The sequence below is a fragment of the Limanda limanda genome, chromosome 20 (assembly GCF_963576545.1).
Source record: "Limanda limanda chromosome 20, fLimLim1.1, whole genome shotgun sequence".
Lineage (NCBI taxonomy): Eukaryota > Metazoa > Chordata > Actinopteri > Pleuronectiformes > Pleuronectidae > Limanda > Limanda limanda.
This window is the reverse complement of record NC_083655.1, coordinates 15,925,708-15,949,159: the sequence shown is the minus strand read 5'-3', so window position 1 is coordinate 15,949,159 and position 23,452 is coordinate 15,925,708. Positions and strand designations below refer to the sequence as shown.

Below are 23,452 nucleotides of genomic sequence, written 5' to 3'. Positions count from 1 at the left end.
CGACATCACATGACAGCAAGTCTATTAAAATGGATTTAAGCAGTGATTAAAAAGTCACTGTCTCCACGAGGCTTCTCTCCTCAGGCAAAAGCAAGGTCACCTTTAGTTTTCCACCTAGACGTTGGATCAGCCAGCAGGGCTCCACCTAAGGATCTAAGGCTGCATGCAGGCACATAAGGGGTCAACAATTCTGTGACTTAGCTTGGGGCCAGAACCCGGCGTGCTTTACAGAGTGATCAATTAAATCTTAGAATTAATTCTCAAATGGAAATGGAGCAAATGGAGAGAAGCAAGGATCTAGGTGATGTGGCCTTTTAAGACCTTTTAAGAAAGAAAGAAAACTAGTAATATCTTGTGCTCAAAAGTATGCTTATCATCTGACTTTTTACACATGATTTTTGCTTTCATTGTTATGAAATAATGACAAAAGTTTCCTCCCCAAGACCCTCCTGGTTAAACTATCATTTCCTCACTAAAGGAAGACTCTATTTTCTAGATAACATAATAAACTGCACTTTATAAAAAGGGGCATTCTAGCAGAGGCCTTTTTGCATTTGGAACCTTATTCAGTTTCACTCAGAGGCACTAACTTCTCTTTTACTCTGCCGTGGAGGCTTAAGTTATGGTCTGGCTTATTGAATAGAAGTTTCTGAGGTACAAATTTCGGTATTATAACCTGGGGCCTTTGGGTGTTTTGTGTCTTCCAGCAAAAGCATTGCAAGTGTAAACTCTAATTTCCTAAAGTCAACATGTCTGAGGTTGATAATCCATAGTTTACAGTGAGGTTCATAGCATCAGTCAACACAATCTTGTATATGGAAATTGTCTGGAAAGGATGAAACCACACTGAAACAAATGGGAAGGTAGCTTAAAGTAACACCGCCTTTTAGTAACTGTATACAGTGAGTAATTTGAATGACTTTGTTTAGACTCATTCTGCCATTGTGATTTTATATTTTAGCTCTTGTTTATCCTCTCTTTAATCATGGTGGGGTCGTGATCGCGGGTCATGGCTGCAGCTGATAATCGAGTACGAAAAAAACTAGATTGCTCCCTGCATCTCTGTCGGACAAATCTTATTTGCATACACTTTAAACATTGATACACCTCTTAATTTATGTTTGACGCTGTCTTTTCTCATCAACGTTATAAATATTGTTATTTTATCGATGTGTTCTGCTACTCCCAGCATCTATTGCACTTCTGTCTGTCCTGGGAGAGGGATCCCTCCCATGTGGCTCTCTCTGAGGTTTGAGATATGCAAATCTTTCCTGAACTAAGGATTTCTTCTCGAACCAGATGTCTTAACTTTTCCATATCCTTTCAAAAAAAGAATGTATTAAAAGATCAGAACGAGGCAGGGTTCCACCTCCTGGTTAAGGCAATCGTGAAAGTGAAGGCATGGAAGTTGCATATCTAGGATTTGACAAAGGGCTGGTTGTTGAGGAAGCGCTGCAGGAATGCTGAACCTGCTGCAGCTTTTATATCTGGAGAGATGATCAGGATATTGTGTAGGGAAATAAATATGAAATGGTTCAGCATGTCTTGCAGAACATTGTTTACCTGAGTCCGAAAACATCATAGCAATCATAGGGTCAGTGAGGAGGTGAGTGGCGAGAGGTAGCTAGACCTCTTGGAAACCTTCTTCAGGTCAACTTAACAGAAAAGGCACTGGAGACATCTGGTAAGTCAAAGCTTAAGGAGAGGAGATGGCAGGAAACTCTGCACGCTTCATTTATTCCTGGTCTTTCTGCAGGCTGTACTTGGATTAACTCCTCTGAGATAAAGGTGGAGCTAACAGTGGGTTTGTAAAGCAGCAGTAGACATTCTCTCAGGATGGGTTTAGTCTGACCCTCGACTGCTCAGATTGTCCTCAGAGCCACTGACTGGGATTTCCTGCTGCCTTTGTACAGTGGCTAGCGTGGATCCCCATCGCTCTCCCTGGCTCTGTGGTCAGGAGGATCTGGAACGGCCCTTGACTGACTGATTTTATTTGACAATTTCATTAAACCAAAACACAAGCAGTGCCAAGGCATTTCGTTCATTTAGAAAAGAAAAACACAGGATAACACAATAAAGCCCAGAGGCTTATTTCCATAATGGTCCTTTTGGTGATAAGGGGTGAGCACGGCAAGGGTCAAGACAGCAGAGCAACAATTACACAAATTATAAAGGATGTTAAAAAAAAAATTATAATGCAATATACAAATTATGCTCTATTATAACTCTATATCAGTCACTCCCCCAGGGATTTGCTAGACAATGCATGTTTTTACCCACTACTCTCACAACTAATTAAATAGCTAAATAAAAAAAACCTGAATGAGACATAAATAAATGAATATATCAACATCCCTTTGTATTCCCCACAATATACAAGTTAAGGACTGGCCATAAGGGCTCTATTGTATCGTACCAGTGGCTGTGGTCCGTGAAGCAGTCTTCAGTCCAGGTGTCTCATTTATGAAACAGTGTGCAAGAACCATATTAAACTGTGCATGTGCACAAAAGATAAAAATGCTGTACACCAACAAACTGTTTTGATCTATAAAACCCTGTGCATGCACACCTGCAGGCGATGTTCCCTCTATAAGTCAAAGTCCACCTGGAAATGTGCGGCATGTGGCTCAGGCTCATATCCCATCCACCTACACATTCACATTCATGCATACATGGTCACTGCAAAATATCTCATGAGTGTTGATGAATAGAAATGAACCTGCTGCTCAATGGCTCTTTTGGATCCATCAAGGAATTAACGAATTTTTCTGACGCAGAAATCTGGCTTTATTTGTAAACTTTCCCAAGTAAGTCTGTCCATGTGAACAGATGGCAAAGGCCTTACTGCTCTTGGGTAGCGAGACCTTGTGGATATGAGTGAATCGTTTAAGACTATTTGTGATTGTCATAGTGGTGGTGCTCATATCATATTTCCCATAAAGCCATTTGCCTGTCAGCTGCTACAAAGCCACTCTTTCTCATAGTGCGTGTCTTCATCATGTGAGATGTGTGTGGTGCAGTGGAAGTCAGCTTGAGCTTTGTACTGAACTCTCCCTGCATGCAGCTGTGAGCTCCTCAGCAGTTCTATCCCTTACATGTGCTGTGTTTACTAGCTGCCATAACAAATATACACCCATAATGCACGTAGACTGTATTTTGCTATTTGTGTGTATATGTACATTGTTTAATTCATGTCTTCTTTTGACCTGAATTCTCTGATGTCTGTATAATAAGATGATGCCAATGCCCCAGTAGATCCACGATGCAGCAATGATCAAAATACAAAGGAAAGATTGAATCTTTCGGGCAACTGTGTGCCATTCTTTTACGCTTCCACCAAGTGTTCAGCTGCAAAATTTTAGAGCACAATTCTAAGCAGTTGTTTTAAAATCAGACTCAGTTACCCCTAAGTGGAAAGAAAGTCGACTGTCTGGCCTTAGTCTGGAAGTTTGACAACAATTTGTATTCTCCTGACTACATGAGTTGGCTGCTGAGAGGGTGTTATTACTTTCTGATTCTCCCTCAGTGCCTGTATTGCATCCTGAACTTCTCCATATGTGTCAGTGCATCTTGCCATCAGCCCTCATGGGTTGTTGCTGTGGACTAATGTAATCAGCTGTTCTCAAGTATCCCCCCTCTTAGCTTGGGGCCAGGACGTGCTCTTTCAGTAGACTTCCCCATTCACCATTCCATAGTCTGTCAGTTGTGTCTGTGTCGTTATTTTTACACCAGCTGAAACTAAGGCAACACAGAAAGCACAGAATAAGACAACGACACGTTTTTATGAGCAATGGTGAAAGTGATGGGTGACGTTCAAACTGTCCTGTTGTGCCACAACAGGACTTTTTTTAAAAATCTGCTTCAAATAGGGTATGTTTCCTTTTCTTATTTTTAGTCAGTCTTCTTCTTGCCATCTTGCCAGCATATAGGGTACTGGGAATTGCTAAGTTGAATTTCCATTTTGCTTTTCCTGGATATCCCAATAAAGCAGCCTGATTGATACTTCTCAGAATAAACAAGACTTTGTCTATGGACATGGTTTTTCTAATTTGTTTAATTTCAAATGAACTTACAAACTTTCACAACGAAGGAACCAAAATAGATTACAGAGTGTTTGGGTTTCTTCTTCAGTGCCCTAAATTATTGTTTTGAAATAAATCACAAGATAGACTTTACTATCAATAGAATTTCCTCGTCTACCATTTACAGACGACTTCGGAAAAGTGTACAGGTTATTGTAATAGTACTTTAGACAACATTTCATACAGACATTTTCAGAGGCACACCCTACACTTAACCTAAACCTAACCCTAACCCTAACCCTCTCATGGACAATGTATTCCCTTGCCCCTTACCCTAACACTAAACTAAACCTAATTCTAACCCTAAACCTAAAACAACCCTTTGAATCTGTGAGCAAAAAATATCTTCACAACAATGGTATTGACCCTCAAAACTATAGGAAGACAAGCACTCACACAGACACACACACTGACACACAGACACACACACTGACACACACACACACACACACACACACACACACACACACACACACACACACACGCACACACACACACACACACACACACACACACACACACACACACACACAAGCTAGACGGCCATAAAATACAGACTCACCACTTCCTTTTTTCAACATTAATTGAAATTTTCGAAAAAGTTAAGGGCAGGTACAGAGGCCAGAAATGAGAAAGGGCCACAACCGTCCCTCAGCCCTGTAGCTTCCATTTGGTCTTTGTAGGACTTCCACCACATGCCTGCCCCCTTTGGGGGAATTACACAAAAATAAATGTCATTTTGCCCCTCGGCAGAACATAACAGATAAAACTATGTTTTAGTAGTTATTTTTCAGTTATGAACAATTAATACATTGTCTGTGTTTGGCTCTGTTAAAGGGCTCCACCCACAAAATGTAAAACCACTGACAATGAAAAGCAGGAGATGCAAAACTATACAATTTTGGGGGAATTTTGAAAAGGACTCTGCTTACCTTAGAATTAATTTAGTTGAGAAGGAGTTACAATCCATGCCTCCGTCAGTGGCTGCAGGCGCTCATGCTGGGATTGAGGATGTTAATGTTGGGGATTTTCTTCTGTCTTTGATGCTCTAGATTTTATCTGTTTAATAACATTCACATTTGGGGGTTTGAAGGAATCCAAAGACACAGGAGGACCGAGAGTTTAGCACTGAATCATGCAACTTTAATTTTTGAATAACAGAAACAAGCAAAGGGTCTAGATAAGTATCTACTATCTGACATTTTCTTTTCATCTTTGTATTCCATGCTACCCTGGAGGTATGCAATATTACGGACTAGTCAACAGTTACTCGCAGGACTGTCTGATTGGTTTGATAGGAAAACAATCAAGAAAGTTTCCACCTGCCCATTAGTACAATTTATTTGCATTTTTCTATGTCCAAACTGTTGGAACTGCAGTTAACCCCCCAAAAAACAAAACAGAAACAAGCTAAGCTTTGTGTTTGAGAGTTGGAGCTGCAGGTACATGGCTAAGGGATGAAGGGTCATGCATTTATTCATTGTGAAAATTAAATGAGTTATTTTAAATCAGTGATGGGATTGTTTTTTTCCCTAGAAAGATTATATGTAATTTTCAGGGTTTTTAGTAATTTAATCAATGTTTGGGCGATGCAGGACAAGATGACGTCTTTCTCCTCTGTAAACGTGTATCAGACCAAGTAATGATTATATGACAATGTCCTTAAACGCAGATCGGAGAATTTCTCGCCCATTTAGCTGTAGCCCAATATTCAGCTATGCTGGTAACAGGAGTAATGATGTAGGCAACATTTGAATTCCCAGTCTCTGGATCATTCTCCTGCACTGTTCCAGGAAGGAAAGGAACTCCCTAGGAAAGTGTTCAGGTCAGGAAAAGCAGATGTGGGAAGTGGAGCTGGGACTGGTTGCGGAGTGGTGACAGGATCTGCTTCATAGGCAGGCGCTGTAGCTGGAGCAGAGGTGATGACAGACTCCAGCTGGGCTACCAGCTGCCGGAGATGGTCAGTCAGGTGACTGCTGATGGAAGTTTGTTCAGGTGTTTGCCATCATCCTCACCCCCATGCAGATTGAGGTCAGTTTGTCATGAAGACGAATCTGCCTCCCTCAGAGCTCAGAGGTCAACTAACAAATAATTGTTTCTAATGTATCGACTGGAGAAACCAGGGGCAAACAACTCAGACAGGAGCTTAATGACAAAAACAGGGAGAGGAAATAGAGTGTGTGTGCTTTTTTTCCCCACATACCTGCAATATTTTCTAGGTGTAGTTTCCCACCTTGTATATCGTGATGTGTCTGTATTATTGATATGTTATGTCATGTTTTTTATTGTTCTGTGTGTAATTTATTGTTAAAGCCTAATTTACAGTTTTATCAGACCTTAGGTTTTAAGGAATGAGAGATGTGTTTTTTGAAGACAAACAATACAGGAAGTGAAAATAGTCGAGTTTTTCTGTCTCTTATTTAAGTAGAATTACTTGGTAATTATGTGGCTGGTGAAATAATAAGTCATCTGGAGCCCTACAGTAACTCAAAAAATATATGCTCTGTGGGCAAAATATGCTTCAAATGGTATATATGTTTATGAAATCAAATCAGAATATGCATCTGTTTAAAATCAGTGGTGCATTATTTCAATCTGGTAAAAGGGATCTCTGGAGAAAAAGTTAGGATACTTGATGCTCTGCCAACATCTTCCAGCTTCTCACCTGGACCACGTTCATCTTCACTCTTCAATACCACTGAATATAAAACATATAGAAAAATAGCTTCTGTGACCAGAATTCCTGAAATGCTAAATCCTCTGCATGATCTGATCATTGTTTGATCCATCAAGTGTTACATGTCAGAACTTTTCCCACTATTCTGTAACTTTATCACTCATATAACAATAAAGTTGTCAGAGACACCAAGTAAATTACAAATCTCTTTGCCATTATACAAAATGGGTATGAATTTAAATACATATGTATACCTAAAATCTTGCCATCCCATATAGATAATTCAGTATCCTGTATTTGTTTAATTCCCAATACACAATTTTCTGACTGCCCAACATGTAATACAGAGTTAGGATGACAGAAATCAAATAAAGTACTTCAAATAAATTAAACTACTTCAAAGTATTTTTACAAGCCTTCTTTTAACATAAAAACAAACATCAAAGTCATCTGTAGCCAACATATGGTTGACATTTAGACATAATTACATGCACTATTAAACACAATCTGACCCCATATATATGCAATAAATACTTTGTAAAACTGTAATGTTCGATTTTAGTTGAGCATGTCATAAAACTGCTGACCCAAGAGTTGTTAACATGCCATATCTTCTGTTATTCTATCAGATCTCATTAAAGGGGGTATGCAATGACTTCACTTTAGATTTTTAAACTCCAGCCCCAAACACAAAGTTTCAAGGCATACTCAACATGTAGGATTAAGAAACAAGCTAAGCTTTGTGTTTGAGAGTTGGAGCTTTTCTAAAAGCTTTTTTTCCCCACATACCTGCAATATTTTCTAGGTGTAGTTTCCCACCTTGTATATCGTGATGTGTCTGTATTATTGATATGTTATGTCATGTTTTTTATTGTTCTGTGTGTAATTTATTGTTAAAGCCTAATTTACAGTTTTATCAGACCTTAGGTTTTAAGGAATCTGGTTCCACAAATGTGAAGCATGCACACTAAACCCCGCTTTGTTTTCTGTTTTCTGTTGATTGTATTGAAACAAATGAGAGATGTGTTTTTTGAAGACAAACAATACAAGAAGTGAAAATAGTCTAGTTTTTCTGTCTCTTATTTAAGTAGAATTACTTGGTAATTATGTGGCTGGTGAAATAATAAGTCATCTGGAGCCCTACAGTAACTCAAAAAATATATGCTCTGTGGGCAAAATATGCTTCAAATGGTAAATATGTTTATGAAATCAAATCAGAATATGCATCTGTTTAAAATCAGTGGTGCATTATTTCAATCTGGTAAAAGGGATCTCTGGAGAAAAAGTTAGGATACTTGATGCTCTGCCAACATCTTCCAGCTTCTCACCTGGACCACGTTCATCTTCACTCTTCAATACCACTGAATATAAAACATATAGAAAAATAGCTTCTGTGACCAGAATTCCTGAAATGCTAAATCCTCTGCATGATCTGATCATTGTTTGATCCATCAAGTGTTACATGTCAGAACTTTTCCCACTATTCTGTAACTTTATCACTCATATAACAATAAAGTTGTCAGAGACACCAAGTAAATTACAAATCTCTTTGCCATTATACAAAATGGGTATAAATTTAAATACATATGTATACCTAAAATCTTGCCATCCCATATAGATAATTCAGTATCCTGTATTTGTTTAATTCCCAATACACAATTTTCTGACTGCCCAACATGTAATACAGAGTTAGGATGACAGAAATCAAATAAAGTACTTCAAATAAATTAAACTACTTCAAAGTATTTTTACAAGCCTTCTTTTAACATAAAAACAAACATCAAAGTCATCTGTAGCCAACATATGGTTGACATTTAGACATAATCACATGCACTATTAAACACAATCTGACCCCATATATATGCAATAAATACTTTGTAAAACTGTAATGTTCGATTTTAGTTGAGCATGTCATAAAACTGCTGACCCAAGAGTTGTTAACATGCCATATCTTCTGTTATTCTATCAGATCTCATTAAAGGGGGTATGCAATGACTTCACTTTAGATTTTTAAACTCCAGCCCCAAACACAAAGTTTCAAGGCATACTCAACATGTAAGATTAAGATACATTTATTTGTCCCAAACACATGCACAGACATGCACAAGCACACTCATGCAAGGAGGGAAATTGAACCTCTGCTTTTAACCCATTTTGGTGCAGGACACATCAGATCTCATTAAAGGGGGTATGCAATGACTTCATTTTATATTTTTAAACTCCACAAGGATTAGACAAGGATTTTTTTTATTGCGTATGCTTGCTGCAGACTTTAAATCTGACTTTTTTGGCAGAGTTCCCATGATTCCTGGAAAAACTTGAAACCAGTAGACTATTTTCCAGTCATGGAAGAAAATCTTGTGTTGTGCAGGAAAACCATTTGAATATTTATTAATTTTCCTTTGATAACAGAGGTTCCCGAAATGGATAACATTGCTCTGTTAAAAGTTATGCTCAGGATCATATTATTATGTAAATGGTAGTTCATGGATTAGAGTATTTTGAGCTCTGGCGATGAGCAATAGTTTTAAAGGGCTTTCCAAATGAAACAAAGTAAAAACTTAATGACAGAAAGTGAAAAAATAACTTAATTAAGAGCATTAAAACATAGCGAGAAATAGAATATGAAGAGTAAGAGTAATTTATAAGCATGGATGATATCATTTCATGGGTAATTTATTGCCAGAATCCGCAAACATTCAAATTTTAACTTCCACAAAGAGGAACATATTAGTGTTGCGTGATTCCTGGGTGTCAAACTGGCTAGTTCATTACTAAAAAGGTTCTGGAAACAATTTCGAATCCGACTCTGAAACAAGCCAGAAAGAATGATGATGCCTGGTTCTATTTTACAATAGGCTTTGTCCAACTGACATGATATATGAAGAAAGTCCTTCTACTTTTACCACCCTGTGAAACTGAGTCACAGGGCAAGGGTCTCACCTAATTACCAAACTCATCCATTAGTTTAACTAACTCTGGGATCATGTGTAAACTCCCCTGGGCGAAATGGGAAGCTACCTGCACTGTGGCTATAATAGAAAAAAAAAAATTCCTTGTTGCATTTATTGCATGACTAAGTACAAGAAGTACAAGAAGTGAGCTCATCACATCCCCTGTTAAAGATTTCAATGACCAATAGTACCAAGGCCAGATAGTCCCCTCCCTGTAATTCAATCAAGCTGCATCACATTGCACACTTATGGAAATCAGTCCCCTATCAGATTTTTACCATCAAGATCCATTAATAAGTCAAAAAACAACCTATCTTGCAATGTTAAAGAAGGCGGGGGGCGAACATTTTAGACTCTCTATTGTAGGGAGGAAACCAGGGAAATTAAGATGAATGTTAGCCTACTTTACAACAAACTGGAACTACATTTTTCTGGCAGCCAACTTTCAAGGTTTTATTTATGCTTGTATGCATCCAGAAACTTTACTTTAGTCTGCGTTGGCTGCAGTGCTTTTTTAAATTTGACAATTTGTTTCTCCATTTGTCTTTGTCCAATAGACAAACACAAACATACAGAGCAGACACACTCGCGTCAGAAAGTGATACAGTGGAATAACGGCCTGCCCTCCCTGTGATGGTCATAATTCTGTCAGAATGCTGTTCCCTAAATGTGCCAGAAGATATAAATATATATATACAAATTATATATAAAGAGAGATAGACGAAGTGTTTCCACTTCCCTCTACAATCTAAAAATTCAACTAAAACAGTCCAGATACAAACACCACTATTTTGCGCATTTACAGTATAGCCAGACTATGCACAGCAGCAATTTGGAGAGGGAGCCTCAGTAGTGAGGTTCTGTCGATAAACACGCTAAACCAATTGTGAAGAAGTCTCAGCTGTCAATCGTGCCTTTTCACCCTGTTTTTATAGCACAAATTGGAACCTCATACATCAGTGTGATGGAACCTACCCAAAATGACAGAAACCATCTTTGAGAAAAATTTATTTGATGTGTAGTTTGACTTTTTTGTTTGGTCCATGTCCCAACCATTAACATGGAGGAGGTAGGGTTTATGACCTATACTGCAGGCGGCCACCATGTGACGATCGAGACACCATGGCTTCACCTTACGTGGAGCTGTCATGTCATACAGTCTATGGCTTTTCCCCCCAAATTTGGCAGTAAAATTATATTTAAAACTGCTCACAGAGTTGAGGTGATGATTGTGAAATAATATTAGAGCACGCACCAGGAATGCCAGGCTGGGAGAGGGCTGAAATGCATATGAAAAATTATACAAGCTGTTAATAAGCAAATGATGTGAGAGGAATTGGGGGCTAGTGTAATGACAGGATGTTTGTGAGAATCCAAATCAAACACAGAAATTAATCAGTACCACACTTTAGATTTTCAGGCCATATAATAGAGCATGATGGAGAGTGAGCCCTTATCAATTTTATGGATCTTATCTTAAACAAAGTTTAGACTCTAAATGGCTAAGAAATTACCAGGCGATGACAAGTAAGATGTATTGAAATCATAGTTCTAAAAGACATATAGATTTAGTTATTTTCATTTACGTGTATGCCAGTGTGGACTGGAATAAAATAAAAAACAAACTTTCCAGGTTCTTAAGAATAAGATTAAAATAAGACACTTGCTGAATGAATTATCCTTATGATGCATGAATCAAAGTAAACAGCAGTGTCAGCAGCTCTGTTCATGGGCTCTGTTAAAGTTTATTTTGTGGTGTTGGAGTTTTCTAGGGGGCTGTGCAATAAAAGTGCTGACACCCTCTCACTTTTCCTTTTCTTCTTACTTAATTTTCTCTTCTGAATGCGTGCAACAATAACCATATGATCAAGAAACATGAGACTTCATGACCAATAGATGGTGCTGTAATAATAGTGTTTTGTCTGAAGAATGGTATGGACGAGGAATCACAATTTGCATCAATCCCTTTTCATCTGCACCTTCACTATTCAATTTTTCGGCTTTTTCGTATTTTTCTTAAAAAACGATATCTTGTTTGCTACTGCTCCACAAATCATAGTTGATCTTAACATGTTTAATTAATTAACAAATTGATTAATATATATATATATCTATATATACATTTGATGAAACAAGCCAATGAACAGTCATCAAGATTTATAGCATAGAGAACTTCAGTTTGAAGTATAGATTTTTGAACAAATTGACCACGATGAGATCTTTTCATTGACAAATTGTTAGGAGAAATTTCTGATTTGCTTCAATTACTCAGTAATCTTTTCTACCTGCTTTGATAGTTTAATCAATATGGCTGCCAGCATCCAGTCAAAATTCAGCAGCTTGTAATTTCCACTGTGGTGTTTTGATGACATGAAAAAGGAGTGCACAAAAAACAAACAAACAAATGGCTTCAAGGTAACAACCAATATCCAAGTCTGTTTTATTTCAGCTAAATATCATCTTGAATATTCTCAAGGGGAGTAAGCAGCAAAGCTGAGAGAAGCCTATTGTCAATTTCAAATGAATGAATGAATGCACATAGTTGCACACACTTACAGGTTCAATGTGTAGGATTAAGTGGCATCTAGTGGTAAAATTGCAGAATGCAACCAAATGACTAACCCTCTCCTCGCCCATTCCTTCAAAGTATTTATATACTTAACTGACAATCATATATGTATTTAAACTATACGTATTCATAAGTATAGGAGGAGAGGACCAAAAAACACGAGAGATCCACTGGAGAGTCAGTTTGTCCATTCGGGGCTACTGTAGAAACATGGCAGTGTGACATGGCTGACTGATGAAGAGGACCGTCTCCTGTTATTAACATAAAGATTCCATTCTAAGGTCATGAAAAAACGATTCTTGGTTTCATGTGATAGTACAATCTGATGAAAATATAATTATTAAAATATATTAAATTTCTGCCAATAGATTCATCCTGAATCCTACACACTGCACCTTTAAGAGATACACTTCATTTAATCCCACAATTACATCTTCTTTTTAAAACATCAGGACTCAAAATAAGTTCAGGAATAAATACAGATACATGTACATGCATATCAAGTAATTTGTTAAATATTTAGGACCAGACTCAATTTCAAATAAACACATTTTTGAATACATTCATAACATACATTAAGGAAACACAGATTATTCAGCTCCACTTTGTACATCAAACTGTGCTACAACTATACCTTTACCCTTAAGTATTTAAACTATAAGTTTCACTCCTGTGGAATTAAACACGTTCATATTTTTGGCTCATGCATTCTGTAGATGCACCTAACACTGACTTTACCAGTAACTCAATGATACGCAGTTTGCTAGAGGGTTCAACAGCTGCCTCTTCCTTATGTCAGCAAAGTATCCAAAACGCTCCCAAACTGCCCGGACCTCCATCACTGCTGCCCGCCGCTCTGTTTTATATTTTCTTCTCCTAGTGTTTTCTCCGGCAGAAGCAGATGGCGTTGAAGAAGCGGCAGTGGCACACGGTGTGTCTCACACAGCAGCCAGACTCGGGTAAGCAGCTTTGTCCGAGCAGAGAGCACATGGGCTTCACAGGTCTGGGTACCACTTTGGATTTGGACGGACGAGGACGGCCATGTTGAGAATTGTGACCCGCTTTGCGTTTCTGGAAGGTGAGGAGGAGAAGAGAGAGAGAGAGAGAGAGAGAGAGAGAGAGAGAGAGAGAGAGAGAGAGAGAGAGAGAGAGAGAGAGAGAGAGAGAGAGAGCATCAACGTCAACTTCAAAGACTGGAGAGGCAAAGTTATATATTCTCACCTTTCCCTGTGATAGAATAGTAGAATCTGTGATAGTAACATATTTCATGAAGGAGGCCCCATTTTCTTCATGCAGATGAACAATAGAGGATGAACTGCAGCCCTCCAGCTTACCGGCAAACTCTGCCGTTCATACTGCCCCCTCCTCGCGAACAGCGGCCTCTGTCTGACGTGGTTCGAAGACCCTGTTGAAAAAACATGAACACCATGTGGTTAGGTAAAAGAATAACAGAAAATGCTTTGTGACATATCTGCAGTCACAATTGGTTCAATTGGTTTGAACAATTGGTAAAGATGGACAATTCACCAAAAGTGAAGCCAAATCTTTTTGATATTCCCCCTGGTGCCTGGCAGCATTATAGATGATAAACAAAACCTCCTCCATGTTAGGTGATAGGACAGGGACGAAACTAAAATGTAAATACATTTTTCTTAAAGGTGGTTTTATTAAAGGTAGTTTGATGTTTGTCAAAGTGTTAATTTATCCAGTAAGTTAGTTTGAATCAAGTATTTGCTGATTGACAGCTGAGACTTTTATACGGCGGCTCCACACCACGATCACGACTGCTAAGACTCTGGAAGCGGAGACGTGTTGTCGACCTCTATATACAGTCTATGGTTTGAACAGTCAACTTTGAGTTTCATTGGCAGAGAGAGTTACTGTGAATGAGAAGCTTTATTTTGAAGTTGTCAAAGTTGAAAATACTGAGAGAGAATAGGAGAGAAGCAAAAAGAGAGAGGAATGATACAGAGAGGATGCATATGATGCCATGACATCTTGAATATGTTAGTCAACGTATTGCATCATGTAGTGAGATTTAGAAACCTCAAAGAGGTATAACATGACTATTACGTAATCATTAGACAACAAAACATGCAATTTATTTCTACGTAGATTTATGTCCCTTCCTTCTCTGTCCTCCAGAGGTCCTCATGTGTTGTAATACTGGCCAGCTGCGTTTCATTTAGCATGTTCACAGGCATTGAAATATATATGGAGTCTGTCTGTGTTTGTGTGGTTTGGGGGGGTTTGTGACAAGATAATGAATTTGCCCACAGGCAGCGAGGTGCCTCGCTGCTGGTTGTAAGGCTTTATTACCTCTAATTTATTGCTTTGTCAAATGTTTGATGGATAAATCCCAACAAAGTGTTTAAGTGCCATAATAAATAATTAACTAAAGAGGTGCAGAGAGCAGGGAAGGTCGGCTTCGAGTAGCATTGAGAAGCGGTTTCGCTTAAACTCTTTTGAAGGGTTCCAGTGACTACGATGAGTATTAGAGACATTTAAAGGGGAAAAAAATTTGTGATCACGAGAATAAAGTTGCAATATTGCGAGGACAAAGTTGCGAGGACAAAGTATAAGTTACAAATATACATTTGCAATATACATTTTTGGGATCCAGCAGGAGTGAAACTCCAGTGAGCACAGGCTTTTTCTCACTGACTATTTCCTAAAAAAAGTTATTTCTATATTATTGTATAAAGAAATAACTTTTAACTAAAAATAACTAATTACAAGAATATATAAATAACTTTTTTTAGGAAATAGGCAGTGAGAAAAAACCTGTGCTCACTGGAGTTTCACTCCTGCTGGATCCCAAAAATGTATATTGCAAATGTATATTTGTAACTATGACTTTTTTTTTAATATAACATTTTTAAAATGTTATTGTAATAACTTTATATCTTCTTTTGTTATAACAACTCAATTCTTGTAATACTAAAATCAACATTATTCTCTTAATATTTTGACTTTTTTTTACATTAAATCACAACTTTCTTACCAATTACGACTTTATTCTGGTCATATTAAGTTTCACTCTATCTCCGAATCTTTTTTCTTCAGTATTATCCGTCAAAACATTGGGACAATTTGGAGTAAAATATTTGACAGTGTGATCCAACCAGTGCCCGTCATGGTGGTTAAGTCTGTGGTCCACTCAATCAGGATTACACTCAGATGGAAACCAAAATTTAGGTCTGTATTAAGCATTCCAAAAAAACAAACATTACCCCCAGGTTAGAATAAGGTATTTATCCACTCACTAGATATTAACATTAAAAACAAAACAATTTGGCTACATGTCATATTGAGGCCAACTGAGAGCTCAGACACTGAACCCCCCCCCCCAACATTATCCTCTGTGAGCTGTTGCTTACTTATCAAAAATCATCAGTGCTGTTAAACTTCAGACCCTCACTGCTATCCAACCACTAATCATAGAAAACCGCATTATTACATTAACAAAAGATGCCTATCTCGAGCACTGTATGAATCAAAACCAAACGCAAAACAAACTTAATTGCCATCTGGCCCTAAACCATGAATATAAATTGGTGTCTCTTTACTGTAAGAGATACGGAGCAGACACAGATCCAGACCAGATCCAGACTCAGTGACCACAGTCTAACCATAAAGGAAGGATGACACACAGGTCCTGGCTACCAACAGAGGAAAGAGTCTGTGGTCACTGCATGACAACTGAGGTAGAGAGAGGGACACATGTTCTCTTAAACTGTGGAAAATATAACAATATCAGAGTGGACAACTTTCGGAAACATGATTAGTTAATCCTGATCTTCAGAGGACATAACATTGACTAACATTACTCCATAGAGACTTATTCTAAACTTAACCATAGTTACTATAATTCCCTAATCCTAAACCTAACATGTCTCCGACTTAAATGTATGGGGACTTGCCTTTTGTCCTCATTAGGGAGGCAAGTCCACATTATGTGATTGTGTAAACAGATACAGGTCTGCACAACTTGAGTAATACCTGGACCTCACACACGCACGCTCAAGGATTTGCACAGCTATGCTAAGTAGGACTTTGTATTGACTTTCAATCATTGTGCACACCATGACCAAAACCTTATCCCTAACCACAACTTACATCTTACCTCTAATTAACTAGGACCCTGAGTTTTGTCCTATTGGAACTGAGCTTTGGACCCCATGAGGTATACTGGTCCTGACAAGGTCAGTGTTAATGGTGGAAAAGGTCCCAAAGAGGTAACAAAATGAGTACACATACACACACGTTAAAATAACAATTGTATTCTTTTTATAAAACAAATTCTTATATTGTTACATATTACATACCACAGGACTTAATGACTACACACCTGACTACTGCTCAGCTCAGAAACACAGAAACAAACTGCTCAAGTCTTTACTGGGAAGAAGCTGTTACGCTGCAGTTTTGAACACTTATTCCACAGAGAAAACAACATTAAAAAAAGAGGAAAAACTAAATAGACTCATCCTGAATAGTCCTGAGAAGAGTTATATTGTTGAGATTTCTCTGAGAGGGTTGTGGGAGGGTCTCAATGTGGAACACAGAATAATAATAAAGAATTTGCACTTTGGTGATATTGTGATCCGACTTGGCAGATGTGTCTCAAACAGAAGCAGGGAAGCCTCGAACCAAACTGGCGGACATTTTTTCAGGGAGTCGAGGCAGAACCAAGTTTCACACTTTCAAGCTGCTTTCAAACATATTCATACTAATTCCCATTTGAAGTCCTTATTTTGGTTAATAATGGTACAGAATGTACTTACAATTTATTTCTTCAAAAATATCACACTTATTTAGACAAGAGCAATGTTACACAAACATTAACATTTAAGTACATTTGAAAACATGTCCACACCTAATCTTTTAACAGAGAGGTGGAGGATGAAGCAATACAAGCAATTAACTTCGGATGATGGGCCAAAACATGAGCAAAGCTGAATCCAAAAACTAAGAGAGCTGGGATGTGAGAGTCAGGAGGAGGCAGAGTTGTTATAGGATCTTTAATGTTTCTTTTTCCTGGTGAACTCTAGTATTCAATCTTATAATGCTAATGCTAATGAAAAAAACATGTGCTACAGTTCAAACTGACCAGTAACAATTTGTGCAGAGCTTATTATTAAAATAAACATGTAAAATAGTATCACTCTTTTGAAATTACCTATCAATAGTTAATTTCTAACAGATTTCTATCTTATTAGTGTTGATATTCCTGATCCTGATTATCTCAGAACTATTCTCTTAACAGAGAAGTAGGAGAACAACAGGTCAGTTGTCCTTCTCTTCTTGACTTGCACTGAACCTCGCACCTTCTCCTTAAATTATGTGGTGGGCCTGTATGTGAAAATGCAAATGTCCGATTCAGTTGCACCAGACATTTTCTGGAACCTTTACTTTCAGCCCAAATAGAAAAAGAAATTGGAGAATATCCAAGTGAGCTCATATGAGATTACAGCAGAAAAATGTCCCGAAAATTCACAGCCAGCAAGTGGGCTGTTCTTACATACAACGGATGCAAAAGTGACAAAGAAATTAATACAAATATGTCAGGTTAAAAACGAGAAGTCCAACACGTAGAAGCTGACGACTTTAAGTTGTCAACTTGAAAAGACGATAAGATTCGCAAGCTATTGGTGACAGGAACATATCATTCATATAAGAGAGGCAGAGTCCAGAGAATGTCACCCAAGAGTGAGAGACTAGAAAGCTTAAATTAAAAAGCCTTATTGAATTCATCCATGTCTATACATATATATCTTCATGAAGACACTGCAGAGCACTGCTAAATGCTATGTTCAGCTCTAACAAACTTGGCAATGAGGCATCAACCAGGAGGGGGACGGCAGCGGACCTATGGCGACTCTGTCTTTATCTGAAACAGACACATAAACAGAGAAATTGGTGAGGGAGCAAAAGGGTTTTTTATTTAATTTTACCCTGAACTGTTCAGCAGTACACGATGGACCATCGTTCAATTCAATATATATTTTTTTTTATTGTAAGTGCAGCGCTGGTTGAAACAAAGTATAAGAGAGAGTGAAACATGATTCACATCCTAACAGGAGTACAACACCTCAAACAAATCATCATGTGTTCACGCCCCCCCCCCCCCCCCCGACACACACACACAGACATACACATTCTGCAGATAACATAGCCCACACTTCAGCTTTGAGAAATAAAAAAAACAATCCCTTAAACGTAAATGATTTACGATGAAGCAGAAACTGTGGGTGGCAACTCTCACCAATGACTGTATTAAGACAGAAAGTTTAGGCAGCAGAACTTCTTGGCTAGGTTTAGTTTCACAAGTAAAACTTCACCCATGTAGCCGAAACCTGAGTTGTTGTACATATGTAAAAAGAAAAAAAGTAGCTATTTCGTGTTTGAAAATAATTTGTTTGTTTCCATTGTATTGTATTGTATTGGCTTTATTATTAGGAGCCGTCATGTCGTCCATCTTTATAAACAGTCATTGGTTCTCAAACGCATGCCTGCTCATATCTGGAATTGATAAGCTGTCTCTGACTGTGTAGAAAGTTAACACTTAGATAAAGCTACCTCATAAACCATCCTTTATTTTTTTTCAAGTTGACATTACATACATTGACTGTATTCTAAATAAACACCCAAACTAATATATCTAGACACCAGTGCTTTATCAAGGCAAAAAAACGATTGGATCATATAACCACATGTATTCGAAAGGTATTATCAAATATTAATATTTATACTCACCATCTGTTTTGTCTTTGTGTAACACAGCAGGAAATTTCATCGGCCCACCTCAACTCATCCCTCCACTGCTGGAAGCCGTCCACGGTTATTTCTTTTGTGCTATAGCAGTTCTATTTTACATGGTTTCTGCTCCATGGGTGAAGTTTTACTTGTGAAACTACAATCACTCTTTGTGGATAATTGGTCAGAACCCTCACCTCTTCACCATTTTTCTTTTTCTTTTTTTTACTCATAACTTGGGATCTAAATGAGCTTTGACAACCCAAATACAGATCAAAGAGAGTCAAGACAATGGACAATGGACTCACTTGAATTTTTGAAGTTGAAGCGAAGAAAAAAAAGTTAAAAAAAAACAATCATAAGACCATTGCAATATTTTACCACTTTCCTCCAAATCACTTTATAAAAATTTGTGTTATTGTTGGGTTGAAACTTGTCCTGAACATCTGGGTAACCCTGAATGATACCTTGCAACATACAAGCTATCCATGTAAATAGTTGTTGCTGAATGTTTTGCAGTGATTCCAAAAATGTATATCTCTGCACTTTCTTGCAGTCAGATCTTATATGTCCATAGTATTAATAGAGTTCAATAACATCTAGAAGTTATTTGGCCCTGAACTGCATCCTGTCTTCCACCCTAATGTCAAACTTAGGCCCACAGATCTTATTAAATAAAGCTGGGAGATTTACAACCCCTTTTTAACAGGGGGCATGTTGTGATTTTCTGAATTTTTCTGTCATACACAGTATAATGAGTGCCACGTGCCTATTAAAGCAAGTTTTGAATAATAAGGTGAACCTATGAAAGACAGGGAATTCCACGTGAATTAAACATGTGAAGACCTGAAAAAGTGAGTGTGAAGTAGCTCATACTGGGAGAACTGTTCAGAAAATTGTTCCAAAGAATAAGTATTTTCAAAGACTTGTCAAGTGGTCGAGTATCGAAATGTCCAAAAAAGCCCTATCTTGCAACTTTAAGGAAAGCGAAAACAAAGTTCCCTGTATCCAACCCCTCATACGGAGCAGAAATTGGGTTCTTTCCTCACCCATATCACATCCTTCCATCATGTTTTGTGGTACTCCATTCAGAAGCTCTGTCTAATCTTGCTTACAAACAAACTTTCAAGCCAACCATCACAAAAATTAGGTCGATTTAAAGGTAAATATTTGCACGATGTCAATTTAGAGGGTTTCTATTGAACCTGTTTTTCATTGGGTTCATGAAGTTTGCAAGTTATAGCTTGTGTTGCAATAGTTACAACATGGACTATTGACTTACTGTACTATTGGAAACCGCCTCAAAGAAGAAGCCAACAGCCAGAAGACCGCCTACGTGAATAGAAAAGTTAGACAATTGATGCCACTAAGAAGTCAATGTCTTGACTTGACAGCTGAATATAAAGAGGCACTTCTTGGCACAGCTTTGTTCAGAAACAAGTAAGCTTACGAGACACAATGGAATGTCTATCAAGCCTTTCCCATCTGTGAGAAAAAACTGAATATTCACCTTTGGAACAGAAACTGATGACGATGCACAGGTGGCAGAATACAAAGGGCACATACACCAACAACTTCAGCCATATATTTTACTCGTATGCACCTAAACCAGTTTCAAGTGGGATTAGCCCATATTTACTTATTTTGCTGTTTAGTAATCTTACTGGTTGGTGACGTCAGAAATTAATCCAAGAAAGCTTAAAACAAATCAAGCATTTCAACATGGGCGATTACTTGATTTTTAGAATGATGTGGCACAGATGGAGACCAAGAACCAGAGAGAGAGAAAATTGGCTTGGAAAACAAGAGTGTTAACGTATCATGGACAGAGAAATAGTCTGTGGTGGAGTGGTGTGTGATGCAGAATCGAGCAGTGATTCTGCATCACAATTCCAGTAGCTCTGGTCCAATGATGTTGAGCAGCATTGGTCTGACAGTGTTTTAGTCCAATAAGGGTACACCAAGGGGGTGAGGGCAATCATAATTTATACGGTGGATGTTAAGGTAGTGCTGCCCCATTCCACCACCCCTGTAGATCCACCCATGCCCATTTAATCAGTATAATGTTCTTGTATTGAGGATATTATATCCAGTAGCCACTACTGCACTATTACACCACTTGTCAGTAGTTATTACTACACAATTACACCAGCACTAAGTAGCCATTACTATACTATTACAGCAGTAATCAGTAGTTATTACTAAACTATCATACCAGTACTCAGAAGCCGTTACTACACAATTACACTACTACTCAGTAGCCATTACAACACTATTTCACTAGTACTCAGTAGCCATTACTACCAATTAGACCAGTACTCAGAATCCATTACTACCAATTACCCCAGTATTCAGAAGCTATTACTGCACAATTAGACCAGTACTCAGAAGCCATTACTGCACAATTACACCAGTACTCAGAAGCCATTACTGCACTATTACACCAGTACTTTACATCGGGACTTTGTAGTCATAACTATCGACATTATTAAATAAACACTCAGCACTCATTACTACATTTACACAGCAGACATTCTGACATGTTGCAGCAGGAGAAGCACAGGTGTAAATAGTGAAATTATTTACTGGCACTGATGAATAGGACAGAATCATGTTTCATGTTATCAGGATAACCTGTGCCAAGTCAAAGTGTCTGCTGTGAAGAAGGTCTAATACATCATTACTCAGTATTGATGGGTCGGACCACACCCATCTGAAAACTTTGGATCTCGACTACACACCTGAGAAGTTTGTGACTTCAACTTGCACAGTTGTAAAGCACAACTCAGTGTCAACCTGTGTCCGCAGAGCCCAGACAGACAGACAGACATATAAACACCAGCCAGTGTCATCAAAACCACCCCTGTGGTAGTTCCCACTACAGAAACACACACACACACGCACACACACACACACACATGAAGTAATACCAGCCCCGCAGTCTTCACTGTTAATAAGCAGTTAGTGAGGCTGAGAGTACACATTCAAAGAATTGCAAAAATTATGAAATTTTGCTCCGAGGGCCAAAATTCAGAAGTTCATAACTGAGAAGTTATTGGAGTAGAGCTGTAGGATAGTGAAAGGTCTAATGAATTTAATCCATGACATGAACGTAGAGGTCCAAGGTGAGTTGGTATGGAACGATGCAAACCTTAATGGAGCATTTACACTTTATAATGTATGGATCCAGTAGACTTGTAAGAGTTGAGCAACAGATCACATACTGTATGTTTCCTTGCAGCCTGACCAAGGTACTTTGATATACAGTACAATGATGATGTAAATAATAGATTTTTTTTCTTTTTCATTTAAGATGAGCCGAACGACTGGCTTGCAACCCCACCCGCAGTCCAACCTCAGGTATGTGTAACGTATTGTACATATTGTACATATAGAGGAGGTCCCTATGGAGAACTGGGCCCACTGTAAAATTCATAATAACACAGGATTTCAGGATCTATTCAAAACATGTTTAAGAACAAGAGCAACTTTTAATTAAAAAGTACGTTTATATTGTCTATAATATGTATAATGTAATATTATTGATATATTATATTTATAATATAGCCCATATATTTAGACTTAGTCCATCCGTTCAAATGCCTGCCGTCACGTGTTGAGGCGTTTTAATCTTGTCATTTAATTTTAGTTTGCAGATTTGGAGAAATTCGATGTGAAGAAAGTATCATAGATATTCACGACAGGTAGATTTGATCATAGTAGTGTAAGATATTTTATTTTTGTGGTTTTATTTTATTTTGTGGCCTTATTGTAGTTTAAACAATTTATAAATGACAGTTTGCGTGTGGTTTACAGTCAATATTCTATGCGTAATGAACGCGTAGATGATGCGCATAGATGATTAATTGATCCGCATGTTCCGTAAACAAAGAGTGCCAGTGATCCACTGGGACCATTAAACGCTCACCTGTGCTCTGGGTGGTCTTGTCCTTAGTCCTGGATGCGGGTTGTTGCAGCTCGTCGCGGGCGAACAGTCCGGCGTGGACCAGGGCCACATGCACGAGGACGCAAAGACACAGGAGCGACACCTTCATCCTCACTTCCTCTGTCTCTCTCCTCGGGTGCCACAAGACGAGTCCGGCTGGTGTGGGTCGGTACACGGGGTCTAAAATCCTACAGGTGATTTTGATGTCTTGTTCTCTGTCTCTGCTTCTCACTCCACTCCGACTTTAATTTATTTGAGAGGCAGGCTTACACATGTAGGAGCGAGTGCACGCCCCTCTTTGTCTTCACGCCTCTCAGCATCATAAACACCAGTGACCTACATGGTTTCTTTTCACACACATTCTAAGAATTTATTTTATTCATGTAAACTTTGTGTATTTCAGAGAAAGCGATACTCCTGTATTAGTCTCACGATGGGGACATTTGCGGTATTACCGCAGCAAGA

The 23,452-nt window shown here is 38.3% G+C and overlaps 1 protein-coding gene across 1 annotated transcript; it reads right to left on the bottom strand.

Annotated features, from left to right (window-relative positions):
* Positions 1-13,158: 13,158 nt before the first annotated feature.
* LOC133027295 (agouti-signaling protein-like) lies at positions 13,159-23,096 on the bottom strand. Its single transcript, XM_061094324.1, has 3 exons — positions 22,970-23,096; positions 13,617-13,687; positions 13,159-13,353 (listed from the first exon to the last, which is right to left on the bottom strand). Exons 1-3 carry the CDS (start codon positions 23,094-23,096, stop codon positions 13,159-13,161), a joined length of 393 nt encoding a protein of 130 aa, XP_060950307.1.
* Positions 23,097-23,452: the final 356 nt, after the last annotated feature.

Bases quoted from the DNA above. Each gene is read 5' to 3' on its own strand.
- LOC133027295 (XM_061094324.1), bottom strand. From the start codon at position 23,096: ATGAAGGTGTCGCTCCTGTGTCTTTGCGTCCTCGTGCATGTGGCCCTG. The intron at 13,688-22,969 runs GTGAGCGTTTAA...TTTTTTCAACAG, and splicing joins CAAGACCACCCAGAGCACAG to GGTCTTCGAACCACGTCAGA. The intron at 13,354-13,616 runs GTAAGCTGGAGG...CTCACCTTCCAG, and splicing joins ATGAACGGCAGAGTTTGCCG to AAACGCAAAGCGGGTCACAA.